Source organism: Choristoneura fumiferana, chromosome 29 (assembly GCF_025370935.1).
Source record: "Choristoneura fumiferana chromosome 29, NRCan_CFum_1, whole genome shotgun sequence".
Classification (NCBI taxonomy): domain Eukaryota; kingdom Metazoa; phylum Arthropoda; class Insecta; order Lepidoptera; family Tortricidae; genus Choristoneura; species Choristoneura fumiferana.
In genome coordinates this window covers 4,776,941-4,794,685 of record NC_133500.1, presented here as the reverse complement: position 1 = coordinate 4,794,685, position 17,745 = coordinate 4,776,941, and the positions used below count along the sequence as shown (strand labels likewise).

The window sequence follows — 17,745 nt, the reverse complement described above, 5'->3', positions numbered from 1 at the left end:
AGGGAAGCTATCCATAGGTCCATTGTGTGTCAAAATAATGGCGTCAGTTTTATAAACGTATTATAGGTACTCATATTAAAAGAACAGGAACATGTAAACGGTCAATTAGCTTCTGTTAAATTAAGTATGTAACAATTTCTTGAAATTTTGCCTGCTTTCAAAAAAACAATTATGAATATGTGACGAAGTCTACATAACACGTCTTATTCGATAAAAACTGGTGCTCCTTGTTCCTTGCCGGGCATCGAACGCGGCAATTATGCAAACTGCTGCCTTCACTTATTTGTCGAGTGTTTTCTCGAGCATAAGTGACGTGAAAGTATCGATGATGGCATTAGTTTTGTCGATAGGTACTTTGTTCATAGCTATAGTGTTAGTGTTTGTTACATAGGTAGTTAATAACTCAAGAAATTTTGTTAGATGTTCTATGATAGATTTCGAACATTTCTTTGGAATTTGGAACTTTGTCCAGGCTTTTACTTAATTTAAAAAAGTAGGCGGTTTTTTTTTACATTGCCACTTTGTCATACTACCAACGCTTTCTTTACGCTACTTTGCGGTATCTTCAAATAAATACAACCATCCAAACACCACGATGGCTATAGACAGTTTAAAAGTTTACTCAACGATCAACTAGATACTTCACGAATTTTTGAATCTCTTTCGCCATAGGCTCCTTACGGACTTAAGATTCCCCTTTATTTAATTTAAGCGGTTTTTCAAGAGACCCCTGCTCGATTTGCTCCTCTTGTGTAGGTATTAGGTGTTTTGTAAATAATTATCACAAAAAACCCGCTTACAACAGCTCAGATTAAGTTGCTCGGATAAGTCTACCATTTTTTAGGAGATTTCAAATATAAGTCGACTTTTCGGGCATCGATATCGATAATTATTCCCATCACTGGCGTTCGGCGAGGCCGCATCGGAATGGCTCCCGCTCCAACTCTCTCGTTATCTCGATGAAGCGATCGATTGTTTTCGTTAACAAGATAACTTATCCAGAGATGACTTGCGATTTGGATACGCTAGATTTTGAATATCAGTAAAACTACACGGCGATTCTAAAGGACGCTAGCTGGATCAATCTTAACTAAGTTTAGGGCTAATTTGGCGTAGGTGGATTGCTGAATGCGTTTCGATCTCCTAAGAGTTCATTTTCAAACCAAAACATGAGCACATACGAACATAGCTTCAATAATAGTAGTGCGCTCGTATTTTAAACGTAACGCAATGACTATTAATGTCAGAAGCGACATCTTTTATAATTCCCATTAAACTTCAAATATTTGGTCGTAAAACGTATGAAAGGGGTGCAATTACTGTAATGCGAGCATGTGAGACGGAATAAAGCTGCCGTAAGTAATAAAAAGGTAAATTGTGCTAAGTGTGACCAATGCATGACGCTTAATAAAATAAGCGTAACGGGGGGCACTCACGTGCGCGCAAACAATCGTACTGAAAATGCCATTATATAATATGAAAACATGCATTTTCGCACTAAAAAAACCTTCAAGTAGGTACAGTCGACTTCAATGAAACTTGTGAGCAAAAATTTTATCAAAAATATCTGAACACGCTTCTACGTCGTTAATAATAGAGTCGATGTTCAGATATTTTTGATCAAAAATATCTGATCTTAATGTTTGCTCACAAGTTTACGAACTCGAATGTAAGTAACATTTTAAAACATGCATTAGAGAGATATCATCTCCTATTAGCTGAACACTCAAAGACTGATAAGCTGTAATTTATAAAATAATTAAAAAAAACCCGGTCTTCGGCTTCGAGTCGGACTCGCGCACGAAGGGTTCCGTACCATCCAATAATAATAATAATGTTGTACCATCTGTACAACATTACACATTGGCAAAAAATCAGGTTAAATATTTATTTTATTCTTTTTTAGTATTTGTTGTTATACCGGCCACAGAAATATATACCTAATCTGTGAAAAATTCTACTATCTATCACGGTTCATGAGATACAGCCTGGTGACAGACGGAGACAGACGGATGGACAGCGGGGTCTTAGTAACAGGGTCCCGTTTTTAGCCTTTGGGTACGGATCCCTAAAAATAGTCAAACACGGTATTTCCGCTTCAGTTTGAACAGAATTAGACAACAGGGGTCGATGGAAGACGCAAAGTCAAAGTTACAATTTAATTTATTCCCTAAATTCGTAGTTACTTGTTAATTAGTTAATGATTTGTGTTTATCGATCTGTTCATGTTTACGATTGGTAAACATAAACAACTCAAAGTTGAAATTTACTTTCAAATTTAGTTAATTTGTTTATTAAATTCGCTCCTACAAAATAGCTGAATACAGCGCGGCAAATGTAGGAACGTAGAAATAGCGATGTTTTTTTTTCAGGCGCTACTATAGCCACAGATAAAAAAGTTTGCGTACCTATTTAACTTAAAAGTGTTAATAGCTTAGACTATTATAGAAGCTTTAAAAACTTTAATAACATTAAGTTTAATCTGAACATTATAAGAACCAGTTAATTCGCATAACGATGCCTCTCCTTACAAGGAATAACGGTTATTGCTACGGCCAGCCATTTTGAAAAGAAAATGGCAGACATGCTGCCTTTTAGCGGGAAAGTGTGTTGACTTAAGAAATTAAAATTGTTGCTCTTGTTTTATTAATAATCGTTATTATAATTAATTAGCTTATTACTGGACCCAATAATAGGGCATACGGCGTAGTAAATGTAAATTAGAATTATAATATATATTTTTTTATGATTTAAATTCAGGTTTTGTTCCGCGTACCTTGATTTTAGATTTTAGAGAAACGAGCCGACTGTACTTCAATAAACCCGAATTTAAATAATAAAATTAGTAATGACCGCGATAGTCTAAAACATAGAATCAATTTATTTGCCAGAACAATTGCAATTGCAAGTTTTGTGTCCTGTTTTTAACCCCCGAGTCCCCCGATGAAAAAAGAGGGGTGTTATAGGTAAGTTGTTAAATGTCTGTCTGCTGTCTGGCCGTTTGTCTGTGGCAACGTTGCTCTCAAACGGATGGACTGAATTCGATAAAAAAAATTAAGTAAAAATATGCTATTTTTAAGATATTGAGCTTTGAAATGACAATGTTTACGGTTTTTCAACTTTTCTAAGTAGTTATATTAGTTCAACGGTGCTAATAGGTATCTGACACATCAAAGCCATCATAAGTATTTGATACAAATCTAATTCTAGGGTCGGTAGGACGCGTCAGATATTTTTGGACGCACCGTTGTGGCAGACATGAATGCAGCTGATTGTACAGTTAGCAACATAGGTATGAATACCGCCAAAGTGCCAAAAATATGCATAGACGACCTTAATGTTCAGGCAATGCAATAAAGTCCTGTATAAATAATTTTGGCACTTTGGCTGCATCATATTTTTGTTGCTGACTGTACTTCTGCAACGGTCACGATTATACTTTTCTGCTGCGGATTCTGTGCTGACTTTTGCCCACAGGAAAGACGCTAGTAAAATTTTGCGTGTCTACTTCCAGGAGTTCCAGGTCACCATTAATTTCGATCATAACCCTCCTTTGTGTAAAAAAGGTACTGTCGCGTATAGAGCGCTGGCATGGCGCCAGGCGACTCAGCGGACACGTGAGATGCAGCAGTAGGGTTGCCCTTTATCGATATCGATATAATGACAAGCCTCTACTTAACTTGCTATGTATGTATGTATGGTTGTCTGCCTTTTCTCAATTCATGTTTTCCAAATGTTTCATTTGCCAACTCAGGATCTTCTTTCAAACCATATTTTTTTTCGGAACTTTCATAAAAAACCTAACTAGAGCAGTACCTTTAGTGTAAGTTTTCGGTTACAAAACACGTCTCGATCGCGTTCGCGTTAATATTTCAATTTGTATGGAAACACGAACAGCGCCTCTAGCGGAACGTTTGCGATGTTCGTGTTTCCATACAAATTGAGATTTACGATTTGAGATTTATTGAGACGTATTTTGTAAACGAGAACTTACACTAAGGGTACAGGCGCCAAGGGAAGTTGTGCTCTAGTTAGGTTACGTGCTCAGATTGACTTAACATTTTGGTACGGTCCAGTTTGTAGGTATAGTGAAATTAGTCTTCGGGGCACACCCTTGAACCATATGTAAGAATTTCAGACAGGAATATATTCTTGTTTATACTTTCAGACGAAGTTCCCAATCCGCACTGGGTTCGTTTGAGAACTATGGCCCAAGCTCTCTTGTTCTTACAGGGGGCCTATGCCCAGCAGTGGGACGTATATGGACTGGGAAGATGATGCCGACTTTTTACACGGCGAATCCTTACTTAGTTTATTGTTTCTATACCAGGCAGTAACCGTATTCCCTTTGTGAGTTTGAATGCTGCGGTATTCTCTACAGAACCGATTTCTACAGCGAAGCTACTTCTAATTCCGAAAAAAATGTTAAGTTCCCGTAGAACTAGAACACTGACAAAGTAAAGAGCAACAGCTAGTTCTTAAAACTACATACAATTCAAGAATCTTACCTCTTCGGGAAACATTTTACATTATTGTTTACAACATTGTAGAGAGCTTCTATTTGTTCAATATAATCGAATCCGACAAGACGTGATACAACCACCGTCTGTGGGGTTAGGTTTTAGATCGATTCCGTATCTAAGTGTAAAACAAACAAGTTCTAACCGCCTAGATCTAGTACTTGTGAAAGTAAAAATAAGGTAACATTTTTGCGTGACGTTAAAAGAGTTACAGCAAAACTGAAGAATAGATATCTTACAACTTAATTTTTAGGGTTTCGTTCCTCGTAAGGAAATAACCTAACCAGCTTAGAAAAAATGGTATCCGTTTATTTCGCAACTGACGTTTGGCAACCTGATTCATTTCGCCACTTTTCATTTCCCAAAATCTAAAATTGTAAATATTTAAGCATTTACGAGTATTTCAGGGTCATTGTGTAGAACCCTTTAGTTAGGTTATATATAGGCATGGCCTACCAATCCCTACAAGGTATATTTAATACAAAAAAACCGCAATAGATGGCACTACTATTAACATTTGTAAATTATAAAATGTGAATAAGCCGAATTAACTAGAAATATTAAGATTAAAATAAAGACTAGCATATTTTATAAACACAACTTCACATCAACCTTAATTCAACTCCTTAATTAGGTTAGTTTTATAAAAATCCTGAAATATTTACAGTTTCAGAAATATTAAACAGTTGGGAAATGAATCAGGTTGCAAAATGTTAGTTGCGAAACATTAAAGTGAACCGAAAAAATTAAAGTTAAAAATTTGTCAAATCCTACATTTTTTTATGTATGAGGGGAAAACGAGCACACGAGTCACTAGATCCTTTCAAAGATTGGTATGCTTGTTTTTTAAAGATCCTTAGTTGTACCACTCCGGGAATGCGGTCCCACGAAGCTTGTTCCATAGTTTAGTCATGCGTGGGAAAGAGTTCCGCTTAAAGTGAATTAGAAAAGTATCGATAAATTTATCGACATTCGGCGCAGCCCTACCGTCGTAGGCTATAATCGACAGCCGTGGACCGCAGCGTCTTATCTTCAACGGAGCTCTTCACTTGCAGTTTACAGGGGCCCGCGCTCGAGGAACCATTGTCAGAAATGCGCGACTATACCCGATGGCCCATATATGGGTCAATGGGTCAGTATGGACAAGACCTATAAGACAGGACGTACTTTGTGACCGAAAACTACACTAATTCTGTTTTATTATAAGTTTAATGTCTGTCTGTAGCATTGTAGCTCTCAAACGGATGGATCGATTTCGACGCGGTTTTTTGCGTGAAAGCGAGTTGCCTTACGGTGGTTCTTAACTACTTATATCTGCGTCATTACAATCGGTTCAGCCATTTGAGATATTGAACTTTGAAATGACAATTAAAGTAACGTGTATGGTCGAAAAAATTGAAACATGCATGACCCAGGTTGGAACCTTTTAATAATAAATTTCCTTGACAAAGGTTCTACCCGGCTCATGATTCAATTCGTTTGACTGTATGAGTAGCGCTATTAGGTAATAGGATCTGTTTGTCAACTTAAAGATAAATTTTCATGGGCCAGATAAGCGGATAGTTCAGTGATTAGAGAACCTGACTGCGAAGCTTGAGGTCCGGGTTCAATCTCCGGCCGGGGCAGATATTTGTATGAAAAATGCGAATGTGTGTTCTCAGGTCTTGGACGTTTATAATTTTAACCAGCCCGGATCAACGATTTTTTCGAACCGGGGCACCTTGATGGTGGTGCGGCGCCCCCCTCCCTTCAGTGTTTGAGAAAAACTGTTAAACTACCAATGAGTAGCATTTTTCTTATTTTCTTCTTCATTTCTTGTCTCAAGGATTTGGCGCCTCCATGAAACTGCCGCCCGGGGCAAGTGCCCCGGTTTGCCCCCCTTAGATCCGGGGCTGTATTTAATTTTGTATTTATCGATATACCGTAAACTGCTTCAACTTTGCCCTGTGGCCCCAACATTGCCAGATTCAATTTAGAGTTGATAACTTAGCACCCTTTAGGTTTTAAAACTTTTATCCCCCCGTAATAATAATTCCCGTGTAGATAAAAGTTGAAAACCTATAAGAGTGCTAAGTTATCGACTCTAAATCAACTTGGGCAATGTTGGGGCCAGAGGGCAAAGTTGAAGCAGTTTACGGTATGTACGTTTATCCGTTGCCTAGTACAAGCTTTGCTTAGTTTGAGGCTAAGTCAATTGGTGAATTAATATAAAAAAAAGATATTGAAAGAACCCTTCACTAAAATATATTTCAAGATGCCTTGAGGACTCTCTAGATCGAACATTGGATAAACTTAGAAAAAAAAACAGCTTGCATATAAGCATTTGCATTAGCTTTACATTGCTTACCAAAGAAAAATGGGGGAATGTGTTTAAGGGTCACCATCATCATCATCATCATCATGTCAGCCGAAACACGTCCACTGCTGGACATAGGCCTCCCCCAAGGCTCTCCACTCAGACCGGTCTTGTGCTTTCCGCATCCACCGCGATCCCGCGATCTTAACCAGGTCGTCGCTCCATCTTGTTGGAGGCCTACCGACAGCTCGTCTCCCGGTCCGCGGACGCCATTCGAGAACCTTCTGACCCCATCGGCCATCAGTCCTGCGAGCAATAGCAGCAGCAGGGTCAATTAACTTTTATGTTCTAAGTTTGACGCTATGTATGTATGTCTGTGGCGTAACTCTTAAACGAATGGAGTCATTTCAATGCGATTTTGCATGAAAGCGTGTTTTCTTGCGTTGGTTTTTACGTATGTTTGATAAAAATGGATTCAGCCGTTTTAAATAATAATGCCAGTTTTTCAACTGTTCTAAGTTGGTTAAATTGTTACATACATTAGGACGTAGTTCCGCAAACAGGAACCAACCCACACCTCCCCCCCAAAGTTTAGATAAGTATGCAATAAGTCACTAAAATGCACCTTCTATCCACTCGATAGAGTGCATTTTACTAACTTGTTGCATACTTATTTCAACTTTGGGGGGGGGAGGTGTGGGTTGGTTCCTGTTTGCAGAACTACGTCCCATTGATGTACAGGTTATCAGCAGCCGCAGCCTCTAACGAGATGGACGGATGACCTGGTTAAAGCCGCGGGTTCACGATGGATGCAGGCCGCTGCCAACCGAAGCAACTGGAGGTCTATGGGTGTGGTCTACTATGTACCATCAGCCAAATAAGTGGTCTATCAATTTTTTAAACAAGCTTTTATCAAATGAAAATGTCGCTAAAGTCGAACTTTCAAGTTGACAGACATGCCCATTGGCATTATTGTTTTGTGACATGCAAACGGTTATCAACTTTAGGGTGATAGACCACATATTTGGCTGATGGTTCATTTACCTCGCCTTGCTCCGCTAGGCTGTTTCCATTAGAGCTGCGCTGTGCGAAGATAGGCAAATAAAGCGTTTCTATTGGTTCATGATAAACACACATATTCCTCGCAACATATTCTCGCACATCTCTGGTGAAAACGCAGCCTAAGCTGATTTGATTAATCACAAGAAATTCATAACTTACCTTATTAAGCTGAATCCACAGATATAGATTACACTAGATTACGCAAATGCATATACCATGACCAAACGTCGGGGTTGGCCCCATACAAAGACTGACCGCTAACTGACTAGTGACTGACTCGAGCCCCACGGCTCGAAAAGCCAAAGTCAAAAGTGACACGGTTGGTTTTCATACAGATTGAGGTGTTTGCGTTATCTAGTGCAATCTATATCTGTGGCTGAATCCATAGTATTACAGCCTCTAGTGAAATTTAGTCAAGTGTAAAATCTATGTGGTGTATTTTGAAGGATATGCTTACGTATTGTATATGTTATAGTCCATATTGCAGCGTCTGAACCACGCTTTGATGTAACTCCCAGAGTTGTCCGTGTAACAGATCCAGAAGCTAAATTTCCAAAACTTAGTTTGGTGACTCACGGGTTATGAGTTCTGGCAACATCTTCAAATGCTCGGCAACTTGACCGTTCAGAAAAATCAACGTTTATTTGTCAAAACTAGGATCGATTTGCATTACATTATTACAACGTGTGGGCTCCACAGAAAACCGGCGACGTTTGTTGCACGCGATTGCACGTTATGTGCACATAACGTGTGGCAACACCATGCTGAGTGGAGGCCACAGATGTGGAGGTCCTTTTTGGTGTCCTGTCGTGTTAGTTTGTGTTTTACCTATAGTCTTATTACTGTAAGGTGATACTAATGAGACAAGATTATTCCCATAAACAGAAATTTAAGAGTCGTCAGTATCTACGCTCGCCGCTGATCGCATTTTCATACAAAAGTAATTTCGTTCTAATTTACATACAACACACTGAAACAAAATAAAACTTTGCGACTATAATGGGAGCAGCTATTTTGATGCTTATAATTAGTTTTTGTTCATATTCAATGTAACAAAATAAAATCACATTAATTTTAAGTTTTGTATGAGAAATGGAAATTCGTTATTGTTTTTATTCGTTACATTTTATTTTAACCAAACCTAATAAGCATCGTAATGGATGCTCCCATTATAGTTGTAAAGTTGCGTTTTGATCCGTAGTGCTGCTTGTAAATTAGAACGACGTTTGTATGGGGACGCAAGCGTACTGGGGACTTAAATTTACGAAACGGAAAGTTTCAATCCCCATACAAAATTGTGAGAAATTTCCGAAATTTTCCAATGTGAAAAATTACTCAATTTTAGAAAGTTTTCTGTGGCACTTCAGTAAACAAAACTTACAAAGCAATTTGCACTGGGAGTTAATAGTGTAGAATGTTCGTCTACCACCCCAGTCGTATGTCCCATGAGGTCTATAGGTATACATATATCTCCCGTACTAAAGGCTGCTCAAGCTCGATCCTCGGCCAACTCGAGGAGAAAAACCACTTTAAAGAGCTCAGCACATGCAGTTTTTACGATATGTGTTAGTTTACAAAGTCAACAAAGTTTAGTCATTGGAGTTTTAAGATTTTTAGGGTTCTTTATCTCAAAAGGATAAGACAGAACCCTTATAAGACCACTTTTTGGTCGCCTGGACAGAAAAACGGTTGTTTCGGTTGTCCAAGAAACTTTTAAAATTTGGTATGAAGGTAAGCTCTTGTAGCAAAACCAATAAGAAAATTCTGAAAATCTCTATGTCTGTCTGCCTTTGTCAGTAACGATCTAAAATGCTTAATAGAGGGGCTATGCTAGCACTGAATTCATAAATAGACATATCTATAAATTCGTAAGGATTGGTTTTTTGGAATCTTTTTGTATTTTTTATTTCAATTCCAAATTTTTACTTTTACGGTCATTTCGTAAAACCTAAATTGAAAATACAAACTGAAATATAGATGCACAGAAAAAACAGAAAAATACGACCATCACTGGGAATCGAACCCAGGTCCTCGGTAATCCGTACCGCGTGCTATACCGCTACACCACTGATGGTCAACGGTACCGACACGAATTTCCCTATGCACGTCATATCTCAGCTTGTTTTTGTTTCTTAGTCACTTAAGCAGCGACGCTAGCGACATCTATGCCGTAGCCCTCATCGAGAAACTTTTTCGGCAACTAATTCGTAAGGAACCTTCGATGCGCAAGTCCGACTCGCATTTTGGCTGTTTTTAATGACTAAAAGTCCAAATCCAATTTGTAATTTTTCGACATTTATTTTGTCATACATTTATTATCTACCTTAAGACTATTATAATTTATGTACAAAAATAGACTTAGAAAATAGTAACATAATTCTTTGATTACATAAATACTTTCATTTGGTAACTTATTTAAATAGACTTATTTTATGAATCTATTGTATTTTCAAAACAACGTTTGTAAATATTTAGTATTTTGTTACTTCAATTATTACAAGCAAAGTTTCTTTTGGATAAATTATTTTCTGACAGCCGAATAAATTTCTAAGAAAACACGGTTCACAGACTAATTCCAATAAACTAGAGAGAATTCGTAAGAAACTTTCTAAGTCGTCTCAAATTTACTTATAACTCAGATACCTATTAATTTTATCTATAAAAGTGTTTGTCAGAACTGGTTTCGCCCCAGAAAAGTCAATATTCTTTTTCAAATTCACAAAAGAGGCAATTGTTGAAGCAAGGAAACTTCTAGGACTTGTTACTGGAATATTCGATACTGTATATTTTGGTACAGGTGTAACAGGTATGGGAGATATACTACTTGTTACACTAGTGTAAAGATTTTTCGGTTTGCCAATCACAACAACTCTTTCCGTAGTCCCGTCGAAGTAAGGACTAGATGTAGTTGAAGGTAGATTTATTTGTATGGGTATACTGGAGTATAAATAATCATTAGTTGGCTGTTGGTCTTTAAATGGTTTCTTTTGAATGAAAAGAGGCTTCAGTTCTTCATAAGATGGCTTGACTGTTGAAGCTGTAACGTAGCTTTTCTTTGGCACAAATTTTGGGTTCTTAGGACCAGTAAAAGCGGTGAATTTACTCTTATGAGGATCATACTTATCATATTTGTCATCATATTCTAATGAATAATCATTTCCAAAATATTCTTTAGAATCTGCATACTGACTGTAATCGTCTTTATAATGCTGTTCAGTTACCGGTTTAGTTTCTTCATTAGTACCATAATTATTATTCGTTAAATCATTGATATGCTTAATGTTATACGGTTGTTGATCTTTATAATCATAATTGATATTCTGATTGGCGTTATAATTTAAATTCTGATTTCTATTAGTGTCATAATCGCGATTGTTTACATAATTCTGATTGCTCTCAAAATTTCCGTTGTAGTCTTTATTAAAGTTCCTATTGACGTTGTAATCTATATTGTTCCTTGCTTTAAAATTACTATTAACGTTATTATCTATACTATTCCCTGTTGTATCATCGTCGTATCTGACATCAGCCTTGTATCCGTTTTCATCAGCTGTGTATGAGACGATCTGCATGCGACCGTCTGGCAAACGGACCCTGTATTCACCATTGGTTGCTGACCCGCGGCTCTGTTGGGAGTGGGAGAAGTCATCACCAGTTTTCTGGTCTTTCACAATGTAGGAGAACGCATAGTTTTGGGCCTGGAAGCAATAAACACAACTTGTTTTAAATGTCCAGTTTCAAAGCTTATTGTTATACTTTTGTCTTACTTATCTGTTTGTAAATTCATATCCTACGAGTCGTTTTATTATTTTCTAGAACCATCTACATCATGTCTTACTACAGAAGAACTGTTAATCTACTATCAGATAATCTTACTAACTTACCTGACTATGATCAGAATTATCGTCGTTGATATTATTGCTTTCATATCGTTTCGAGTAGTCTGGTTCATTGACCTGAAAAACCAATAATATAATGATTGTGATTGCAAGATATATAAATGTTTACTAACTTTTGAAAATTTGTGACCTCTAGGGTTAAATGTGGACAAAGCAAAATGGAGGGTAGGTATGTATTAAAAAACCGGACAAGTGCGAGTCGGACTCGCGCACCGAGGGTTCCGTGCACATTTATAGGTATGTAAACGGGAATCGTGTCTTGAAGATATTTCTTGATTTTTCAGAGTGATTTAATACATCCAGTGTATGCAGAGCCCTACTCTTAAGCAAAATGTACGCAGCTTATTACTTACAGACAGACATAACAAATCAAGATTTTCAGAATTTTCTAGTTGGTTGTGTTATAATAGCTACCTTCATACCAAATTTCAAGTTTCTAGGACAACTGGAAGTGCCCTATAGGTTTTCAGTGCACTGCTATTTGTATGGAAACACATTGTATGACTGTAACTTTTGATTGCGTTGACTTAGAAGTTTGATTTTTTCAGGGCTTCAAGGGACCGCAGATTTGAGTATTCCACGAGTTCCTGAAAAAAGGGTATTGACAGACGGACAGACGGGCAACAAAGTGATCCTATAAGAGTTCCGTTTTTTCCTTTCGAGGTACGGAACTCTAAAAACACAAAGTTTAAAAAGAATAATGGACGAAATAAATAATGGTCGTCTGTTATAATGAAGTTATCTCAGTAATCGTCATCTTTACAGGATTGAATAATTTTGCACGATCATGAAATAATAAAGGTATTGTGTATGGCATAGTAGACTCATTAAATCATAAATTTTTTGAACGTTTTACCAGATAACAGTGGGATTATAAGCTAGTTTGGAATTATTATCAAGTCATCATCATCATCCCAGCCTATATACGTCCCACTGCTGGGCACAGGCCTCCTCTCAGAACAAGAGGGCGAGAGGGGCGGGGGAGGGGTTATTATCAAGTACCTTGTAGTTATTGTAATTAACCCGGGGTTTCTGGTGAGCGTTGAGGTTTTGCTGGGCGTGGTCCGATATGGCTTTGTAAATAGGATGTAGGGCTGGCTGCTGATTCTGTAACAATTTAACAATATGTGTTTCTTCATATTAGTTTATATTTAATTTAATTTATATTGGCACTCCATCTTGTTGGAGGTCTACCGACAGCTCGTCTCCCGGTCCGCGGACGCCATTCGAGAACCTTCTGACCCCATCGGCCATCAGTCCTGCGAGCAATGTGCCCCGCCCACTGCTACTTCAGTTTCGCAATTCTTCAGGCTATGTCGGTAACCCAAGTTCTACTGCGGATATCATCATTTCTAATTCTATCTCGCAGAGAAACCCCGAGCATAGACCTCTCCATAGCCCTCTGAGTGACTTTGAGCTTCTGACGCCCATCGTTGGCGTATTGTTTTGATGTATTGCTTAGGTTTAATAAAAAAATTTGATCCTTTTATCTTTCCATTTTAGTGTCTACTCTTGTTTCTGTTGTCCTTTCAATCGTTCAAAGTTTAACTGGAAGAGATCCCTTTAAGGGATAAGTTCGCCTTTGTACATCTCTTACTCTTGTTAATTGTAATTTTCATATGTTTTATGTACAATAAAGAGTTACAACAACAACAACTATCTATATAATTATATTTATCCGTTGCTTAGTACCCATAACACAAGCTTTGCTAAGCTAACTTTGGGACCAGGTCAATTGGTGTGAATTGTCCCGTGATATTTATTTATTTATTAAATGTAAGCCCTTCAATTAATTACCCTTAAGATTCCTCTCTTGAGCCCTTGCCTCCAAGATCGATAGCGTTACTAATTAGCAACAAACAATGCTGTTAATGCTACAAAGCACCTGTTCGCGATACAATGTGAGGTGATCAATCATAGCAGATGGAAAAAACACCCGAATAGCTTGGGGGCAGGAAAAGCGCGAGGCTTAAAGCGGAAGCGGGAGCGGTTTCATGTATTAGGGGCTAGGGGCCATCCATAAATAACGTTACACCTTTAGACCATTTTTAGCCCTTGTCACACCTATTGCTACTTATGAAAATCGCGATTTTTTTGTTTCTGTCTCCCACACAAACCGCTTTAGTGTACTAGGGAACCTTTGTGCTTCTTAATGTCATGTTGATGTACAGTCAACGTCATAAATAATGGTCACTTTTGTAGCTTGTCATTTTATCGCAATGTTTGAAAAGCCATTCGGTTTCGATTTGTAGCATTCGAACATGGCGGATGTAGACAATATCTAATTTTGCTATTTCTGTTTCTTTGGCTAGTAGAAGTATAATTTTGATAGTGTTTTATGCGGCGATTAACCTTAACAGTGAACAGTGACCACAAAATTCTATATTGCTCTCATGTCTGACATTTTTTAATGCGCAAGTGGTCTCCACGTGGTTTCTGGAATTTTACTATCAAGTTGCAAAAACTACAACCACCGTACAACGTGCCTCTAAAAGAGAGTTTACTTTGACACTGGCGAAATTGTCCTATTAATTAGGACAGAAAAGCCATATTTTAAAAGAAAAGAAAAGCCATTCGTAATTGTGTCCCAACTGAAAGCGACAAGGTACAAAAGTGATCATTTATTTATGACATTGACTGTCTGTCATATATCAGTATGAAAAGGTTATTTTCTGTTAAGCGATTTAATTTCCTCGACTGTATGTTTGTTGCTGTGAGAAGTAAAGCAAAATTGGCCAACAATTGAAATCAAAATTTGTCTTGTAAGTAATACATCAATTAAACCGACTATCCGAAGGACGATATGTTTTTAAAGCGTATGTATGAATGTATGTATGTCTATTTCTATGGCTCTCTCAGTAGCTTAAGCGGCTGGTCGATTTTCAACATACAAACTAAGTATAAGTAGATTCATCAAAAACTGTCAGAGTGACGTGGGGTATATAATTTTCAAAATGGCGTCCACGAAAAGCAACATGGAGGGGACATTTTTTTTATAAATTAGAACAATGTCGGTGGCGAATAAAAGCTAATAAAGCCTTTTTATGCTTTTGTACTTAATGTATTTTTAAGGAAGTTGGGTTTTGGAAGTTATGACTTTTTTTCAAGGTATTTTTAATATAATTATAATTTAGCTTAACAGTAGATTGTTCAACAAGGAACTAAAATTTGCATTGTGGTTTTGTTTAGTCTCGCGTTAAACACTCTACTTTTCACTTTGAAACAATGTTCTGTTCAAAATAACAATATTACTTTTTAAAAACGTACGCTCGGCTCGACTAATGGACAGGCCATCTGTTTTATTATACGTTTAAACCTATAAGAATAACATAATTAATTGAGAAATCCGCTCCGCTTGCGGTGGAAGGGCATAAGACTACAGTTGTTAGAGCGCCACGCTACTGCCGATAAAACGCGCTTCTCGTGGCCCCAGCGAGCCTCTTGATAAGCAGCGTTCGCAAGTCACCGCGCCCGCGCACAATACGCATTGTTCCTTATAAAATACACGTTTTTACGCCTTTTCGTTGGAGTGCGTTGGGAAAATCTGGCTGAATAGCCGAGGTTTTGGCGCTCTTAGGTTTTATCTGTGTATAGTATACATGTACAATATGAGTGTGTCAAAAGGGAATAATAATATAGTCGCAAGGGCATAAATATTATATGTGCAGTCAAAGAAACTGAATCGTTTGCCAGGGTGGAACCTTTTCATAATTTTTTTTTGATCCATGATAGTACTTTATTTCCAGAACAATACAGGTCCAACTATAAAAAAGGTATATTAGGTACAATAAAATTAAATAAACTAAAACTATAATAAATCTAGAAATGGACCCTGCGGCATGGTACCAAAGATGCTGGCAGCATTTCCCCGCTGGATCGCAAGACTGATGCGTTGAGCGAGGAAACTGCCAGCTCTTCGGTCTCCTGTGGTATCTCTGATAATTAATTTCGATATAATTCCTTTGGCCTTTAATTATGTATCAGATGTCAATACGACATTAGTAGCACAAAGATTCCACTCTGGTACGGGATTCAATTTATTTGTCTGTTCGTCACCAAGACGTTAAAAATATCTATGCAGCTTTATACTAATAACCATAAGGTAGACGTATACATATGTTTGACGGTATGGCTGTATAGATATTTATGTCCTCGACTGTACAAGTATACAGCGTAGGCCGTCCACCAACGAGATGGACGGATGACCTGTATGCTTAGTGTATTTTTGCGATCACTAATACGTCTCGATCGCGTTCGCGTTAAAATCTCAATTTGTATGGAAACACGAACAGCGCCTCTAGCGAAAAGTTTGCGCAACAACTTTTGTGAGTGTAGGTTTGCTACGTAAACTATTTCGTCCCCGTCGTCTTACACTAAGGGCACTGGTTAAAGCCGCTGGGGTCATGGTGGATGTCGACCGCTTCCAACTGAAGCAACTGGAGGTCTACAGGGGAGTTCTATGTCCAACAGTACACGTTCTACGGCTGATTATTATGAGAGTATTTCTCAAAAAGTTGTCCCGTCATGAAATTGTCAAGAAATCATCTTTGTCAAGAAATTATTAACACTAAGGACGAGGTCATAAAACATCCAAGATTTATTGACGTCAGGAAAACGTCACGAAATCTTGTGAGGAAGGAAGCGTAATTTTGTAACTACATCGAAACTTTCTATTGGATCCAACAACAAAGATTATCTGACTTTTTATCACCTTTACCACAAAGTTTTGCACACAATATTACTTGTTTTTTGTGTTGATATAGCGTCAGGATTTTTTTTTAATAAGTGGACATCTAAAAATGGACAATTTTTTGGGAAATAGTCATGATGATGATGAACATGAAGAGTATACAAGATACAGTCAAGGGCAGCCAGCGTCAAAATGTGTATACATCGACTTTTTTTTTTATTCGACTGGATGGCAAACGAGCAAGTGGGTCTCCTGATGGTAAGAGATCACCACCGCTCATAAACATCTGCAGCACCAGGGGTATTGCAGATGCGTTGCCAACCTAGAGGCCTAAGTTGGGATACCTCAAGTGCCAGTAATTTCACCGGCTGTCTTACTCTCCACGCCGAAACACAACAGTGCAAGCACTGCTGCTTCACGGCAGGATTAGCGAGCAAGATGGTGGTAGCAATCCAGGCGGACCTTGCACAAGGTCCTACCATCTTATGTTTAGTGGCATAAAGATGTATAGATATTTTTGATGTCTTGGTAACGTATATATATTTATACCCTTGACCAGCCTTGACTAAGGAACAATAAAAAATAAGTACACCAACCTCATAGTCATACTGTCTGAAGTACTGTGGCTGGTAGACTCTGCTGATGATGCTCTGCTCAGCAACTGAATTGTTGAGGTCACTCCTGGCTATGGAGTCGAGGAGGGGGCGAGAGGTCACGATGAGGGGGGTTCGCGGCGGCGGGGGAGCGTCGTTCGGGAACAATATTGGTCCTTGTCTGTAACCAAAAAATAATTGACAGTGGTACTTTTTAACCAACTACTTTAGAAAAATTTAAGACCCCGGCATTGTAAATTCAAAGTTTAAAGGTCTGTACCATACCGTAACTATGACCGTTATAGGACAGTGTCAAGCAAAAATATATTCTTTATATTGAAAAGTATGAGACTGCCCACTAGCGTTTATATCAGCCGTCGCCGTCGCGTGCCATGCACGGAGCGTCCAAAACGGTGCCGATACGCTTCTTAAGGGCACACGCCGTTAACATATTGTAGTCCGTGTCGCGTTACATTTCAGATCGTCTCCACAGGACGGAACTCTTCAACGGTTAATGGCATCGACTTGAAATTTGGTATGCTAGTGTAATGCAAGTAAAGTCGAAAAAAATACAGTCGGAAAAAAAACTTGTATTAAAAACGGTTTGATCGCTAACAATTAGACTACCTGGGATCCGTCCAACCAACTGATAATTGGATATTTTAAAAAAAAGTGTAGGTACATT

General features: G+C 38.1%; 1 protein-coding gene across 1 annotated transcript in view; it reads right to left on the bottom strand.

The window, feature by feature from the left end:
* Nucleotides 1–10,156: 10,156 nt before the first annotated feature.
* Nucleotides 10,157–17,745, bottom strand: part of LOC141444139 (uncharacterized) — a gene marked incomplete in the record, with an annotated part of 41,476 nt that continues 33,887 nt past the window's right edge. Inside the window, 4 exon segments of the mRNA XM_074109578.1 lie at nucleotides 10,157–11,576; nucleotides 11,763–11,834; nucleotides 12,780–12,884; nucleotides 17,064–17,241. Coding sequence (XP_073965679.1) covers nucleotides 10,503–11,576; nucleotides 11,763–11,834; nucleotides 12,780–12,884; nucleotides 17,064–17,241 — 1,429 coding nt within the window.